This window comes from Erythrolamprus reginae, chromosome 2, assembly GCF_031021105.1.
Source record: "Erythrolamprus reginae isolate rEryReg1 chromosome 2, rEryReg1.hap1, whole genome shotgun sequence".
NCBI classification, from domain to species: domain Eukaryota; kingdom Metazoa; phylum Chordata; class Lepidosauria; order Squamata; family Dipsadidae; genus Erythrolamprus; species Erythrolamprus reginae.
This window is the reverse complement of record NC_091951.1, coordinates 320,766,991-320,783,995: the sequence shown is the minus strand read 5'-3', so window position 1 is coordinate 320,783,995 and position 17,005 is coordinate 320,766,991. Positions and strand designations below refer to the sequence as shown.

Sequence of the window (17,005 nt, the reverse complement as noted above, 5' to 3'; positions counted from 1 at the left end):
GGGCTCCACAGCTCACCTGCCATGAAGAAGGAAGGCAAAGAAGGAAGGCGCGAAGAAGGAAGCTCAGCTTCAGGTGTTGCAACTTTTTTCTCTTCACTTCGTGGCACACCTGACCATGTCCCGTGGCACACTAGTGTGCTGCGGCACACTGGTTGAAAAACACTGCACTATAGAACCTCATGTGAAAGCCCAACAGCTATGCTTTATAACAAATTATTACGTGAAATTAAGCTGTTGGGGATATTTTACATCAAGAGTTCTTCACCTATATTGATTCAATATGTTCATTCCAGTCTTAGAAGATAGTAACAGTACCCTTTAGGTAAAAAGTTGAACAACAGGAAGTTACTTTGATATGGATTATAGCAGTGGTCCCTAAATTATGGCCTGCGGGCCACATGTGGCCCGCTGAGGCCATTTATCCGGCTTGTGGGTGAGTGTCAGCGTACCAGATTTTACACCACCTTCCAGCGCTGCTAACAGTCCGTTGTTGGGGGGGGGGGCAAGGACCATGGCGGTCGGGAGATTGCTGTCGGGGCAGCAGGGGCTTGCTGACATAAAGCCTTGTGCCAGCTAGCAAAGCCGGCTGCACAAGGAAGCAGCGCGCTTTTCAAACGCGCTGCTTCCTTGGGCAGTCAGTTTTGCTCGCCGCCGCCAGGCTTGACATCAGTGGGGTCCTGCTGCCCCGACAGCAACCCCCTGACTGCCGTGCTCGCCTTGTGCTGCAGGGGCGGGGGGGCGGCTGCTTGCAAGTCCCTCGCCTCCACCGCCTCCTCTTCCACTGCCTCGCTGCCTGAGCCTGTGCTGTTGCTGTTGGTGTCGCTTTTGCTAAAGGTAGGCAAAAAAAGAAGAGGGGGGGGGGGAAGGAAGGAAGAGGGAGAAAGAAAGAGGGCGAGGGAGAAAGAGAGGGAGAGAGAAAGGAAGGGAGGCTGGCTGTGGGTGGGTTGGCTTTGTGGGAAGTGGTGGCAGGAATGGCCGGAAGTGGCGGCGTTGGGGGCCCCGAGGAAGGTGCAGCAGGTTGAGGGGAGGGCTGCGGCAGCGGTTGTTTCTACATGGCACTGGCAGTGGCGAAGGGGGGGGGGGGAGGGCTGGGCACCCTTGCTCTGTCCTCGCTGCAAGGCCTTCAACAAAAAATATGGTGAAAAAAATATAGAGAAAAAAGGGGAAGGCCGAGTGGAGGAGAGAGGGAAGGGACAGCCGAGACTGGTGCCGACGTGGGGAGGGCGATGCGCGGCGTTGGGGCCACTTCTAAACTGGTCCCTCCGGTTAAATAAAACAAAACAAGCCGGCAGCGACTCATGAGAGAAGAGAAAAAAGGGAGGAGAAGTCTTCTCTCGTTGAGTGCCCGCAGGCAACGTGAGGGGAATGGCAACCTTCGCAGAAGGATGAGGATGGAAGGGAGGAATAAGATAGAAGAGACCAAGGCCGCAACAAATGCACACAGAGAAAGAAAAAAAAAAGAGGGAAGGTGGTTGGTTGTGGTGTTGGTGTGCTCAGGGCTGCGGCGCGTTGCGGTCTTCAAACCCCTTCCTGCCGAAAGTTGCGGTCTTCAAACCCCTTTCTGCTGTGTCGAGAAAGGGAGGGAGGAAGAGAGAGAGAAAGAGGTGGGGGAAGAAAGAGGGAGAGAGAAACGGAGGAGAGGGAAGGAAGTAGGGAAAGGGAGAGAATGAAGGGGGAAGGGAGAGAGAGAAAGAAAAGAGAGAGGGAAGTGACTCTTGATTTAAGCATATGGTAAAAAGCACCCAAATAATAACAGAGAAAAAAACCCCCAGCCCTCACCTGTTTTTGGAAATGGTTCAAGAGTTCACACGCACACACACAAACACACACACACACACAAGGGGGGAGGAGACAGGGATGGAAAAAGAGAGGAGAAGTGAGAGAGGGAAGGAATGAGAGAAAAAGGGAGGAAGAGGGAGAAATGAGATACAAATGAGAGAGAAAAGAGGGAGAGACAGGAGAGGTACCAGAAATGAGAACAGTAGTAGAAATTTGAGGAGGCATGATTGATTATTAAATATGGATTGACTATGGAATATTGGTAAAAGATATATTTAGGTGTTGTTTAATATTAGGATGTATTAATTCATAAAATTGGATTAGAATTTTAGAACTATATTACATATGTAAAATTAATGGAAGATACATATGATAAACAAGGGGTTTATGATATGTACTGTATGATTTTATGAGTTTGCATTATGAATTTAAAATATACTTGTAAATGTAGAAGATTGATGAAAGTTAATAGTAAATGCTAAGTGTCTGAAAATTAATTGAGCTTGGAAACATTGAATGAAATTATAGAAATGTATAATTTATGGAAATATGTGCAGTGTGCATAGGGATTTTTTCATAGTTTTTTTTTAATAGTCCGGCCCTCCAACAGTCTGAGAGACAGTGAACTGGCCTCCTGTGTAAAAAGTTTGGGGACCCCTGGATTATAATGTCAGTGTGTTCATAGCAAATTGTAAGGCTAAACTAAATATTCTATTATTAAATAAAAATAACCTTATCAATTAAACAATTCATTGGCATGGAGAGTAGACTTTTCAACTTCTCTTTGGTAGGAAAGAGAGAGATTTCCCTGGTCAAGTGCAGGACAAGAATTAAACTCTCCTATTTATTTATTGAATTTTATTTGCCACCCATTTATAATGAAACAGCAGCTTCCAGCGTTAAAACATTAAAAGCCTAACAAATAAATACCCTTAAAATAATATTGCTATAATGTTGAACTGCTTTGTAACTGCTATTTAAGTTCTTAAATGATTGATACTCATTCATATCTTGTCCTATTTGCATTTTGATCTTTCATTTTAATTCCGTATTGGCCTCGGTATTGTTCCAGTATTCCAGATGCAGCTGCAAGAATACACATTTTCCCTTTTAATTTTTAATAACTTTTCCATGGAATTTCACTTCTACAGTTTTTCATTATTGTGTTGATAATTTGGTTGCATCCCCAATTAGCTATATGATACATAACATTTGGTGCGGGTGGGAGTAGTAGTATAATTTTGTTTTCACAATTCTAAACTGCCAATCTCCCTCAAAAGAGATTAGTTAATTAGAAAATAGTTACCTCATTTTGTATTTACTGACATTCAACCTCTGAAGTTCTGTTTTGCATTTGTCAGAAGGGTAGAGCTTCTTTTGTAGATGATTTGAGAATAACTTAGGGACTTCCCAAATTTATAAATTTTGCTGACTTGCTGTTCCTGAAAGGCTTCAAATCTCTCAACAAGTTTGTTTTGATGTGGATAACAAATGATAGAATGTCTGTCTTTTCTCTAGAATCGAAGGACTGTAGCTCCTTCTAAAGTTGAAACTCCAGCTAGAGACAACAGAGGTAAGTTAGTTTGTATACTTTTTATTTAATTCTAGTTTAATTGTTCAGCTATTTAAAAAAAACACGGTCTGCCTTACTCTTCTGTAAAACTTTGAATGGCAGTTTCATCCACATTCCAGGCAGACTTCCATCTGTCTGGAGACTGAGTTTTAACAATTTTCTGGTCATGCCCTATCTGTTTGGCTGAATCCTTCGGTTTTTTTACAACTCAATTGTGCCAAAGATCAGTATTTTTCACTCCGCTCTGGCAGATTGAAGTATTAGACATCTTGACTGAATTCATTGATTATTTCTTGTTTAATATTGGGGAATAAATTGGAGCAAATGATTCCAGCAGCTCAACAAACCTGCAGCTGTCGGTGAATCAGCGGGACCCTCCCGACTTCCCGGAGTGACTGCTTTCACCTAGGAGATCTTATGGGAGCACAGCTTTCCAGGGTCAACTTATTTAGGAGATTCCCCTGATGAGATGGATGCCTGATTCCTTAGATAACACTACCAGTGTGTGTGCTGGTCTTTCCCCAGTCTGCCAGGATGATCGCCCATAAGGCGGCTCTGAAGTTCCTGCTTTATTTATAGTGTCATACTTCAAAAAGGGTTGCCCCATGCCCTAATTACAGTTTCTTCACTGGGAATTATTAGTTTGATTGAGCTGCTTCCCTCCCTAACTAGCAGAGCCGCCATTTTGTGCCGACCTTTAGTTGTGAGCAGCCATTGCTAAATCCAAACGGCACTGCTCTTTTGTATTTGACATTTGCAGGGTTGACTCCCACCTTTAGTGCCTGTTTCAAGACACTAAGTGAAAAGTGGCTCTCAATGAGACCAGTCCTCAGGAAGCCTTCAAATCAGTGTCATGGAAAAGGCATTGGTGAAAAGCACCAGATTCAAAATAGCAGACTGTATCTCCTCAGGCAATTCCAGTGAGACCAAGGGGACTGGGAAGAAGGGCCCCAAGGATTCTAGATCATCCTCTAGGGGCAAGGCCAGCCATAGGAGGCCTAAGATCCCCACATCAGCCAAGGGGTCTTCAGCTTCTGTCAAGAATGTGAAGGGGCATCAGAAAGCTTTGGAATGCCAATTTGCAAAGGCTTCCAAGTTGGACGAAGCAGCAAGGCCTCAACCTGAGGTGGTGTTCCCTGAGATGGCTCTATGTTCTCCGCTCCCTGAACTTTCTTCCCTGACCTTTGGGAAATGTCATCTGGGATGGTCATCAGAGAGTCCAGAAGAACAGGAGCCCCTTGCTTCCTCACCACCACCACAAGGAGCATTTTTTGCCCCTGGCACGTAATTTGGGTGTGGCTCTCCAACCGGTAGCCTCTGAGGTGACATTTACCCCAACATCATTAGGGCTCCAGGCTGGGGAAGGCCAAGGGCTTGTTTTGTCTTAAGATTTAAGAGTGATTTAAGAGGCCATCTCCCAAGGGATTGCATGGGGCCTTAACCAGCAAGCCCTCACCCAATTCTAGTCATCTCAACTGAACCCTCGGCTCCTATGCACCAGCCATTTCTCAGGGGTTTCTCCTCCCCTTTTTCTTTGGTACATAGTGAGGAATCCATCCTGGGGAATGAGGAGGAAGGTGACCAGGAGCTATCTGATGACGAAGGGCTCATTCTGGACAAACCCACCTTCACGGGAGTGTTCCACCTCCCCTTATTCAAATCGTTATTATACAAGCCCAAGGCCTTGGCCAACATGGGGGTACCACCCATAGATACTCAATCACAACAGATACTCCTCATGAAGGATTGTTTTCAGAACCTTCAATTGATGAGATCATCCTTCCTTCTCTTCAACTATTCATGGATGTTGTCCAATGTTAGTGGACTAATGCCAGTTCCCTGGCTTTGCCTAATGGTGTTGACAAAAGGCTCTATAGCGCTGGAGCTCCATACAATATGCAGGAGCTTTTTGTACAACTTCTGCCTGGGCAATCAGGGCTTCTACAGCTGCTTCATTTTTTAATTAATCTACTTTAATATGGCTTAGCCATTGCAGGCCAGATTGCCTTCTGAAGTCACCCGGCTTCACCATGACCTTAATAAGATTTTAGCAGCGACTGAATATTCTTTTGGCACCACATTGAACGTGGCAAAGTTCGTCTCCAGAGGGCTAGTCTCGAATATAACATGCCTCCTCCTCCTGTGGTTCTGCCAATGGCAGGCTGACTTGTACCCTAAATGGCAGTTAGCCTCAGCACTCTAATAAGGAGGTGAATATTTTGGGGGAGACACTTGAGCCAATTCTTACTGAAACCAAAGATACGAGAAAGGTCGTGCCATCCCAGCGTATTTCCAAGGACAGTTTTTTCATTCTCCAGAGCCTAACTTCTATGCATCGCAGTACCAACAACCTCATGTGCAGGGCTCGGAGCATTCACAAGACAGGCTGGTCTCCCAAGACGGGCAGATGCAATTTGCCAGGTAAACAGCCCTTTCGAGGAACCTGCAACAAATTCATCCAGAGGGGCAAGTGACTACCAGGCCTGTCTTCCCATTGACGGACAGTTACAACTGTTTGCAGACCAGTGGTAAAAGACTACCTCCAATGCTTGGCTTCTTCAAACCAAAAGACTTGGCTTCAGGCTAGAATTCCTATCCCTCCCCCTGAATTGCTTCCTTCAATGCCCTGTGCCCAGGGATTCTTAAAATAAATTCCTGATGGAACTGGAGATCCAATATCTTTTGCAGATCCCATCCATAGAACAATTTTCCAAGGGTCAGGAAGGAACTGGATTATATTCCATCATTTTCCTTGTTCCCAAAAATTCAGGGAGTTGGAGGGGCATACTAGGTCTGAAAAGACTCAGCCGCCATGTGATGTACCGGCGTACCAAGATGTAGTCCCTACAATCCGTCTTGGACTTCATCTGGGAAAGGGACTTCTTGAGAGTGGACCTCAAGGAGGCCTACCTCCATGTCCCTATTTTTTCCGATCATGGAAGGTATCTGAAGTTTTCTGTTCACCAGGCATCATTATCAATATACGCCAAGCGCTATGGACCATCTTCGACCCTGAATTTTTTTTACCAAACTCCTGGTTGTGCTGCATATATCAGAACACTGCCTATCAAATGCAGTGCCACCTATATAATATTTTAATCTTCCCCTCTCCAGTGGACCTGCAAACTGTTATCCGAACCCTTCAGATCCAAAGGTTTTTGGTCAATATGGAAAAAAGTCATCTTATTTCTACCATGCGCCTGGTGGTGCTAATAGATTCTGAATCATGCCGGATTCATCTTTCTGAAGACCAACAGGATAGCATTCCATTTCTAGTGGGCTAGGTTAGGATACTTTGACTTGTGCCCCGTCCACACTGACTTGTCTGTTGGGATGCTCTCCTGCATCACCATTGTGCCTTGAGCGTGCCTCCATGCCAGGACTTTCCAGTGGTTCTTGCTGCAACATCAGAGAGCTGGCAGAGGCAACTCCAAACATCTGGTGCACTTTCCATTGCGGATCCTATGTTCCCTGGCCTGGTAAATGTCAGACACCATAAAGATTGGGTACGTCTTCAAGAACCTTAATGTGTGATGATCACCACAGACGCCAGTCTGTTTGGCTGAGGTGCACACCTTTGGGAGGAGATGGTCCAGGGCAGGTGACCCCCAGCGGACCTATTGAACAGTATAAACTGGCTGGACTTACAAACCATCCACCTGACGCTGCGGAAATTTCAGACGGAGGTCAAGAACGCCATATGCTGATTTTGACAGACAATGTGGCCGCGAAGGCCCACATAAATTGAGAAAGGAGCACGCACTCCCGATTCCTTATGGCCAAGGAGAAGAAACTGGGCAGAGAACAACATGCTCTCCATAAGAGCAGAACACATTTCTGGAATGTCAAATCTGCAGGCAAATTGGTTGAGCAGGACAACAATGGACCAGTCCGAATGGTGCTTGCACCTGGATCTCTTCAGGTAGCTGTGCCAGAGATTCAACCGACCGATCATCCATCCAACACCCAGCTCCCGAGATTAATCAGGAAGGTGCTAGAGGAAAGCTGAGTCCTTCAGTTTTTGTGACGAAGGTGTAGACTTCCAATATAACTAGCTGTAATAGAGATAACCATTCCAGACACTGGACCAGACTAAATAATAGGGAGGGAGCGGATGCTCCTGTAGCACATAGTGAAAGAACAGTTAAGAACCAATGTTCCTTCTCTGATGCGCTGTTAGGAACATCCACATGTGGGACATACCCATACTAGGCCCCCTGGGGTTGGGGAACATTCAGGCCCCTAGTGGAAGGGGGGACACACACCACTCTTTGGAGAACCTTCTGTCTGAAGGACACCTCAGCTGAGGCATACATTTTGTTGAAGGATGACCAAGTAGCTGCCCTACAAATATCAACGATAGAGGCTTGGTAGACCAAGCAGCTGAAGTGGCAACACTCCTAGTGGAGTGAGCTGTAACACACTCTGGTAAGGGAGTGGCCTTTAGTTGGTAAGCAGTTGCAATGCATGCTTTTAGCCAAAGCTCATTAGATGAGGGGGTCACTTTTTAATCCATGGAGGGCTCAGAAGAAAAAAAAAATAGGGCTTCCATTCGTTTGAATGACGCTGTCTGATGTATTGTGAGTCGTTTGTTACTTGCAGATTTTTATGCTTTTTATTTTAAAAAATCACTATTTTGTAGAATAGGCTAAGTAAGCTGGACAGAATCAATTATAATTGAAATAGAATATAAGTTCAGCAATGAATATTTATTTATTTTTAGAAATCTCTTGAACAGTTTCAGAAGCACAAGTTGAGTGAAGGATGATCTGTAGGTCTGGAATGAAAACTTTCATGTAGTACATTTCAGCTCATGACTCTTGCATTTTTCCCCATCTCTACCAGAGGATTAATACTCCTCTGCTTCATTGTTTGGCTGATCACCTCCCATTACTGGTATGAATATTTTTATTGGAATAAGGTGTGGAACTCCCATAATATGTAATGCATGAGCTAATAAGTAGACAATGGGGACTAACTAGTTTTTATGGAACATATGACTAACCACTTACCATTACATCTTATCTATAACTTTTTAAAGTTATAATTGTGTAATTTGTTTTGGTTGATTATATTGTTACAAGGGAAGATCCACCAGAGTAGGTCTTCTGGCCCTGAAACCTGAGAGTATTTATATGGTTCTGCCAGAGTGACAAAGGAATTTTACTTCTTAAATAAAGATTGACAATCATTTGTGAAAGATTAATTTGACTATTTGTTATGTAACCTATTCTTATGTTTTGATTTGTCTCCAAGACATATGCTGATTTTTCCCAACTATAATTTGCTTCATTAAACAGTTATCTGATTTAATAAAGAGTATAATTATCATTAACAAGTCACTGAATTGTGAAATAATTACACTTATTTCTTTTCCATTTTGCCTCATTTTCTTAGTAATTTTTTAAAATAAACTTTTTATTTTGATCTTTTCAGTGGTTGGTTCTGCACGTGCACGACCTACTCAGCTTCCTGAACAGTCATCATCTACACAACAGAATGGTAGTGTTTCAGATATATCTCCAGTTCAAGCTGCAAAAAAGGAATTTGGACTCCCTTGTATGTAAACCATGTATCAAGGATTTATTTTAGGCATTACATGTAGACTCTCTTGGATGATTTCATAATGCTTAAATAGAGATTTAATTATACCATTATTATATCTTGTTGTAATACATCAGTGTGATGATTTTTTTCAATAGTCCTATAAGAATAGACTAAGAATTCTGCTCTAACTAACAAGCTGAGTTTAAAATCAGCCAGATATTATATTAGGACAAACCAAGAGAGTAACATGTATTAATCAGTGGCTGTTTCTGTGTTGTCACTTATTTTTCCCCGTATCCTGCTGGCCTAGATAAGACAGGTAGACACACTAGCTTCAAGTTGAACTAGCCATTTAGGTGAGACCTCTAAGTTACATAGTCTTAATAGAAGACAATTCAAATAATCTTCTTTGTGGAAAGTGGTGGGACTATGCTCTCCTTGTTAAGCAGTCGTGCTATCCTCTCTTGTTCTCCAGGCCCAGTTAGAATGATCATGACAAAAACAGTATAAAACAAATGTTGAAAACCTTTCCCTGGGGAGTCCCCTATTACTTAGCTAGGCCAACAGATTTGCAAATAAAAAAATACATGCTGTATTTGTTAACTGTAACACGCCCATGATAAAATAATTGCTTAACATTACAAAATAAGAGAAGGAAGAGGGTGGAATGATGAAAAAAACCACTGGTTGAAGGATTATCTTCAGCCCAGATTTGTTAAGAAAAAAAATTCTCTCTCTGGCCTATATTAAAATTTTGTCCTTGGGAGAGCAGCCAGCAGAATTTGTTAGTTTGCAGGTGGCGTACAAATTATGGTGCAGTTGAGTAACAACCAGATTATATTACAGGCTGACATTATCAAGCTCTGGCAATTTCTTCATACCATCTCCCACAGTTCAAAATGGTTATTCAGAAGATGGTTATATATTAGGAGTTTTTAAATCCATTTATATTATATTAAATTAACATGGACAGTTCTAAATCTTTCTAATTAAAAAGACTGAAAACTTGAAATACATTGTATAACAAAAGTTGTCTTTTTTCTTTAAGCACGTAGAAAATCAAATTGTGTGAAAGAAGTTGAAAAATTGCAAGAAAAGCGTGAAAAACGAAGATTACAGCAACAGGAAATTAGAGAGAAACGAGCACAGGTTTTAATTTTTTCATTCATAGTGTTTCTGTGTATGGTTCATACTTTTCTAGCCACTTAAAAGGATGCATTGAATTGAATCCTCTTCAAAATCTTTTTATTCTGTTCCAAGTAACTTCCATGTCCTCTTTTTCACATCATTTTCCATTTCCCCCTATTGGAGGTTAATCTTTTTTTTACAATGCATCTTAATGCAAGAGTTGTAGTTTTACTTCTTGCACTAATTCTATTTTCATAGCGATGTCTTAGCTTTCTTCTATGTCCATATTTTATTAGATCAGTTTTGACTACCATAAAACAGTCTCTCTCTTATTCTTATAAGCTTATTAATTTCTCAGTCTTTATGATAGTAATCTTGCTACTCTTAAATTACTTAATAAGTCCTCTTTTATGTTATTCCCACCCATCTCTAATCTTCCTTAGCAGAATAATGTGGATCTTATTCATTCAAAATATTAGACACTCAGAATATTAGACTGCACATTAGAGTATAACGTGCAACTATTAGCAGCCTAAGGGTTCCTAGTTTAATATGTATTCATACCATCCTAGATTACATCAATTCATACTGATAGGTACCAATCCTTAATTTTCAGGCACATGGTAGTTAAACCACTCGCAAACAATGTCAAGTGGAAGTTTCATTATTTGTCAGCCATTATATGAGAATCTCACCAAACTGAAGGAATTCCTTTGATATTTGTCAGATAAGACTTTAGGGATTGTGGGGGAGTCCTCGGAGAGGGGCGGCATACAAATCTAATAAATAATAATAATAATAATAACAACAACAACAACAACTTCCTGCAGTGCAAGCACTCTAAGCCAGGCCCCCCATTAACACCTCCCTGCAGTGTACAGTAGCTGGAAGTTCCACCACAATAATTAAGTCTACATTTTCCAGCATAAATTTTTCAGCTCAAAATCAGGTTACCTTCAGTTTTCAGTCTAAGTAGAGAAGGGAACAAAGGGATCAGCCATATTAGATTTAATTGTCACTAACAGAGATGAAATGGTAAAGGTGTTGAAGCTATAGGAATCTTGGGGGCAGGCAATCATGCAGTATTGGAATTCAACATATTATGCAAGCACAAGTAGTAGAAGAAAGTCTTGGACTTTAAGAGAGCTAATTTCAATAAACTTTTTTTTAAAATATAATTTTTTATTGATTTTTAAAGAATTTTACAAAAAACAAAACAGAAAACATAAGTGTACCATCACCATACAGGAAAAAAAACCCTTCACCAGGGAAAAATCGATTTTGTGTCCTTCATTTGCTTTCTTAGATAACTTAGATATTGGGAAGGATTCCATGGATGAGAATCCTCAAGGTGAAAACAACCCAAGAAGCTTAGGAAATTTTGAAAAGTGAGATTACAAAAGCTCAGTCTAGCACAATACTAGTGAAGAAGAAAAATAACAGTTCTCAAAAGAAACCAACATGGCTGCATAAAAAAACCTCTGTGACAAATTGAAAGACAAAAAGGATAGGTCTTTCTATCTCATCCTGTGATGATGAGCATGTAACTTTCCATGACTCTTTGTGCCAATTGTAGCTTTTGTATCGATTGTGAAATTAGTTTCCATGTTTCACTGGCATATGTTAGAACATGTAGCACACATGAAGTGGGGTAGATGATGTAAAAATTCTTGATAGCTATAAATAAAAAATAAAGCCTGAGCAATAAATGTTATTACAAAAAGGAAAAATTCATTTTCTTTCTTACTCTTTCCAGAGTAATCATAGGCAACCATGTGCATGACATGGAACTATCCACTTTCATCATTACCCCACCTACTGCCAAAAATGTTGATTGCAACAGCCACCAAAAGTTTGTTCATTTTGCATTACACTTAAACATATATTTGACTTGTGAATTGGTCTAATTTATCATACATGAATTTTAGTAGAAAAACGGACACTTGCAAACCTGTTATCTCCATTCAGAATTTTCTATAATATTTACAATAATTATGTGTTACAGTAGCATGTGCAATATGCTTTTAGTAATGATTTTTTTTCTCTTAGGATGTAGATGCCACAAATCCAAATTATGAAATAATGTGCATGATCAAGGATTTCCGAGGAAGTTTGGATTATAGACCACTAACAAATGCAGATCCAGTAAGTTTTGTTAATATATAATCATTAAAAGAAGTTTTACTGACATTTTGAATGATAACTTATGGTCAGCAGAGAATAAGTTGTGAAATTAGAGTACAGTGGTCCCTCGATCATCGCGAGGGTTCCGTTCCAGGACCCCTCGCGATGATCGATTTGTCGCGAAGTAGCGGTGCGGAAGTAAAAACACCATCTGCGCATGCGCAGATGGTATTTTTATTTCCACCGCAGCAGCGAGGAGCCGAAGATTGGGTTTCCCCGCCGCCTCGCTGCTGCTGCTTGTCCGCGCGCGTGCCGCCCCGCCCCCCCCCCGCGCTGTTGCTGGGGCCGCTTCTCAGCTGAGAAGCGGCCCTGGGGTTTCCCCGCGCGCGCGCGTGCCGCCCGCCCCCCCCGCGCTGTTGCTGGGGCCGCTTCTCAGCTGAGAAGCGGCCCTGGGGTTTCCGCGCGCGTGCCGCCCGCCCCCCCGCGCTGTTGCTGGGGCCGCTTCTCAGCTGAGAAGCGGCCCTGGGGTTTCCCCGCGCGCGCGCGTGCCGCCCGCCCCCCCCGCGCTGTTGCTGGGGCCGCTTCTCAGCTGAGAAGCGGCCCTGGGGTTTCCCCGCGCGCGCGCGCGCCGCCCGCCCCCCCGCGCTGTTGCTGGGGCCGCTTCTCAGCTGAGAAGCGGCCCTGGGGTTTCCCCGCGCGCTGCGCGTGCCGCCCGCCCCCCCGCGCTGTTGCTGGGGCCGCTTCTCAGCTGAGAAGCGGCCCTGGGGTTTCCCCCGCGCGCGCGCGTGCCGCCCCCCCCCCCGCGCTGTTGCTGGGGCCGCTTCTCAGCTGAGAAGCGGCCCTGGGGTTTCCCCGCGCGCGCGCGCGCCGCCCGCCCCCCCCGCGCTGTTGCTGGGGCCGCTTCTCAGCTGAGAAGCGGCCCTGGGGTTTCCCGCGCGCGCGCCGCCCGCCCCCCCCGCGCTGTTGCTGGGGCCGCTTCTCAGCTGAGAAGCGGCCCTGGGGTTTCCCCGCGCGCGCGCGCGCGCCGCCCCGCCCCCCCACGCTGTTGCTGGGGCCGCTTCTCAGCTGAGAAGCGGCCCTGGGGTTTCCCCGCGCGCGCGCGCGCCGCCCACCCCCCCCACGCTGTTGCTGGGGCCGCTTCTCAGCTGAGAAGCGGCCCTGGGGTTTCCCCGCGCGTGTGCCGCCCACCCGCCCACGCCGTTGCTCGCGCCTTACCGGGGCAAGAGGGGGAAGACCCAGGGAAGCCTCTGCCCGGCGGGGAAACTCCACCATCTACGCATGCGTGGAAGGGCACGCATGCGCAGATGGTGGAGTTTACTTCCGGGTTGAAAACTCGCGATATAGCGTTTAGCGAAGATCGAGATCGCGAAACTCGAGGGACCACTGTAGTTGCATTTAAACAAATGTTCACTTTTAGTGTTTCTTTCCCAGCAAAACTATCTGAGAACTGAATCTTAAGTAATAATCTTTAACACTTCATTTCAAAGAGATGATCCATGTTCATTTATTTTTTACTATTTGATGGTTTTCTTGAATTGATTTAATTAAGAAAAATTTGCAGTAATGTTTTGCCCTTAACTCTGAAATTAACCTTACGCTTAGGTTATTAGAAGGTTTTGCATTCATTCAATTCACATCTAGGTTTAGGAACCAGTTCAGATATAACTTTAGGATGTTTTTGTGTCTAATTGGTGTTACCTGCTTTGAGGGGGGAATTGGCAAATCTCAGCCATGAGAACCTGTGCTCATAAAAGAGTTTAAATCAGAGATGGGTCCCGGTTTGGACTAATTTGTCCAAATTGGTAGCAACCTGTTGGTGTCTTCATGATGATGTCACGGAACTGGTTCTGTTGGTGCCGGATACTAAAAGATGTCTCTTAAAAAATATTTTTGTGATAGAGATAAAAGTAACTTGCCACATCTTGGTTTTGGAGCTGTACTTTTTACAGCAATATGAATAATAAAATATATCACTCATCCACCATTGTTGATGAGCTATTTAAGTTGGCCAAATGAATTAGCCTAAACCACATGGAGTGGCTTATCTTGAAAGCCTATGGGAACCTGTAACTAATTGAAACATATTTCACTGGAATGTTGAACTCCAAGTGTACATAACAATGAATTTTAGTTCATTGGTATTTTTAAAAATAGACAGTTATTACTTGAATACATGTCTCTTTGAGTTTTAATTTCAAGTACAATTTTGACTTACGCATTCCATTTCCATTTTGTTTCTTTTTTTGTAAAAGATTGATGAACACAGGATATGTGTATGTGTTCGAAAACGACCACTCAATAAAAAAGGTATGGCTCATTCTAACATACATAAGTGGGATCAAAGATAATTTTCAAATGGGTATACAGTGTTCCCTCGATTTTCGTGGGGGTTGCGTTCCGAGACCGCCCGCAAAAGTGAATTTCGCAAAGTAGAGATGCGGAAGTAAATACATTATTTTTGGCTATGAACAGTATCACAAGCCTTCCCTTAACACTTTATACCCCTAAATTTACAATTTCCCATTGCCTTAGCAACCATTTAGATTATTACTCACCATGTTTATTTATTAAAGTTTATTTTAAAAAATTCTTAAAGGCGGACGAAAGTTTGGCAATGACATCTGATGTCATTGGGCGGGAAAAACCGTGGTATATGGAAAAAAACATGAAGTATTGTCATAAAGAGGGGAGGAGAAATTTGAAGCTGGGAGGGAAAATACATTTGTTAATAGCCTTGTAAGAAAACATGCTTTTGCTAACTTGAAAAATTATCATCAAAGTAGATGACAAACTGAAATTATATTTAAGAGCCAGGGGTGGCACAGTGGTTACAGTGCAGTACTGCAAGTTACTTCAGCTAACTGCTGGCTGTAGTTCAGCAGTTCAAATCTCACCACCTGCTCAAGGTTGACTCAGCCTTCTGAGCTGGGTAAAATGAGGACAAAGATTGTTGGGGGCAATATGCTGATTGTGTAAACTGCTTAGAGAGGGCTGTAAAAGCATTATGAAGCGGTATATAAGTCTAAATGCTATTGCTATTGCTATATTTACTGTAACTTTTCAATTTAAGCTATTAATAGCCGAGAACACTTTTTATTTCTTTTATCGGTTCTGGACTCTGTATGTATGAACAAATTAACAGGCTGTGCTTTTGAAGATATTTGGACTGGGTTTAGCAAACTTTTATTGGGTAAATATAGAAATGCTTATTTTGTAACAAGTTGTACTGAGCTCAGTGGCTATTTTCGCAAGGAAATTTATTTTGGACTTTTGATCTGTCCATTGGGCAGAATAATATAGGAAGATGCTAGAGGTAAATGATCAATACAGTGAAAATAGCAAGAGCCATCATTTCATACTGTGTGGGAGAAGGCATTGGTAAACCATAGTTATATTTTACCCAGTAAAAGATACATTGCTTTTGAGCACTCCAGCTGAGCTCCAAAGCTAGGGCCTAGGCAGGAATCTCACCAGGATATGCTTTTTACCGTAGCTTATGGTCCTTAGCCTGCTTTGATAGCTCCCTTGCCTACCGCTAATTATTGTCAATCTCCAAAGGTTGCCTCCTGCTTCCCTATTTGCTTGTTATTTTTTAAATTCTCTTTTTGTTCTACACGTCCACACACACTCTGTCTTTTGTAAGCTTAAGGGCCTGGATGGAGTGAGGCTGCCTCTGGAAGTTGGCACATCCTTGAAAATGGTGTAGCTCATTTAGCCAGGCAGCTGGAACACCAGCACAGATGCTTGTAAGTAAACCTATAAATGAATGAATGAATTAATATATGAGCCCATTTCTCAGGTTTTGGGAAAAAGCATGAGTTGTGCTGACCCTTAGAAAAGTAGGTGGGAACTGTTTTTGCGTGGCTGCAGCTGCTTTTCTTTCAATAGCAGAAAACAATCCCAGTTTCACTTAAAAAAATATATATTTTATTTTATTTATTTATTGGATTTATATGCCACCCCTCCCCAAGGACATTTCCTCAATCTATCAACAAGTAAAGAGTAAAAGAACTAGTAGTCAAGGAGTACAGTGGTTCCTCAGTTCTCGACCACAATTCGTTCCAGAAGTGTGGTCGAGAACCAAATTAATGTATCCCATAGGAAATAATGGAAATGGATTTAATTGGTTCCCAGCCCATTGACTTGCTGGGAACCAATTAAATCTATTTCCTCTATTTCCTATGGGATAAAGATCTGAGGAGACGGGGTGAGAGGGAATGGGAGTTGGGATCTGAAACGCCCCTCCTGGCTGCCCTCTTAACAGCCTCCCAGTCTCTACCATCTAACTGCTCCAAGCTGCAGGAAGGGTAGGGCTGGCTGCAATACCGGCAGCTTCGGGGGGGGGGGGGGGGGGGGGGCGTGTCAGATCCCGACTCCCATTCCGTCTCACCCCGTCCCCTCAGATCTTGTGGCAGCTGCTTTGCAAAGCTGCCCTGGTTGCACATTTCGGATAGTAAACAAAATTTTCTGTTCAGTATCCGAATTTTTGTTCAGATACCGAAGCAAATGTTTGCAGAAAATTTTGTTCGGTATCCGAAATGTACGAAAACCAAGGCGTTCGAGAACCGAGGTACCACTGTATAATGTAGCATTGAATTCTTGGAAAAGATACTTGTATGCCATAACCTGACTTTACCAACAAGATCGGAATTGTGCAAGTGATGGTTTTCCCTGTGATACTCTATGAAAGTGAATGTTAGACTTTGAAGAAATAGTATACAAAAGGTATTGATATTTTTGAATATTTACTTAGAGAAGTCTTGAAGAATACCGTGAATACCAGGAAAACACAAATAGATCATTGAATAAATTAACACTCGAGGCATAAATGACTAGAATCCAATTATCCTATTT

The 17,005-nt window shown here is 42.9% G+C and overlaps 1 protein-coding gene across 7 annotated transcripts in view; it reads left to right on the top strand.

The window, feature by feature from the left end:
- The window catches only part of KIF2A (kinesin family member 2A), an 89,352-nt gene that overhangs the window by 28,328 nt on the left and 44,019 nt on the right, over positions 1–17,005 (top strand). For 4 of the 7 annotated variants that reach the window (XM_070743298.1, XM_070743293.1, XM_070743291.1 and 1 more), the window contains 5 exons: positions 3,298–3,352; positions 8,789–8,911; positions 9,948–10,048; positions 12,077–12,172; positions 14,404–14,458. In XM_070743298.1, the coding sequence (XP_070599399.1) occupies positions 3,298–3,352; positions 8,789–8,911; positions 9,948–10,048; positions 12,077–12,172; positions 14,404–14,458 (430 nt within the window). The remainder of the gene's footprint in view (positions 1–3,297; positions 3,353–8,788; positions 8,912–9,947; positions 10,049–12,076; positions 12,173–14,403; positions 14,459–17,005) is intronic. The other 3 variants (XM_070743294.1, XM_070743297.1, XM_070743292.1) reach the window with 1 other exon arrangement.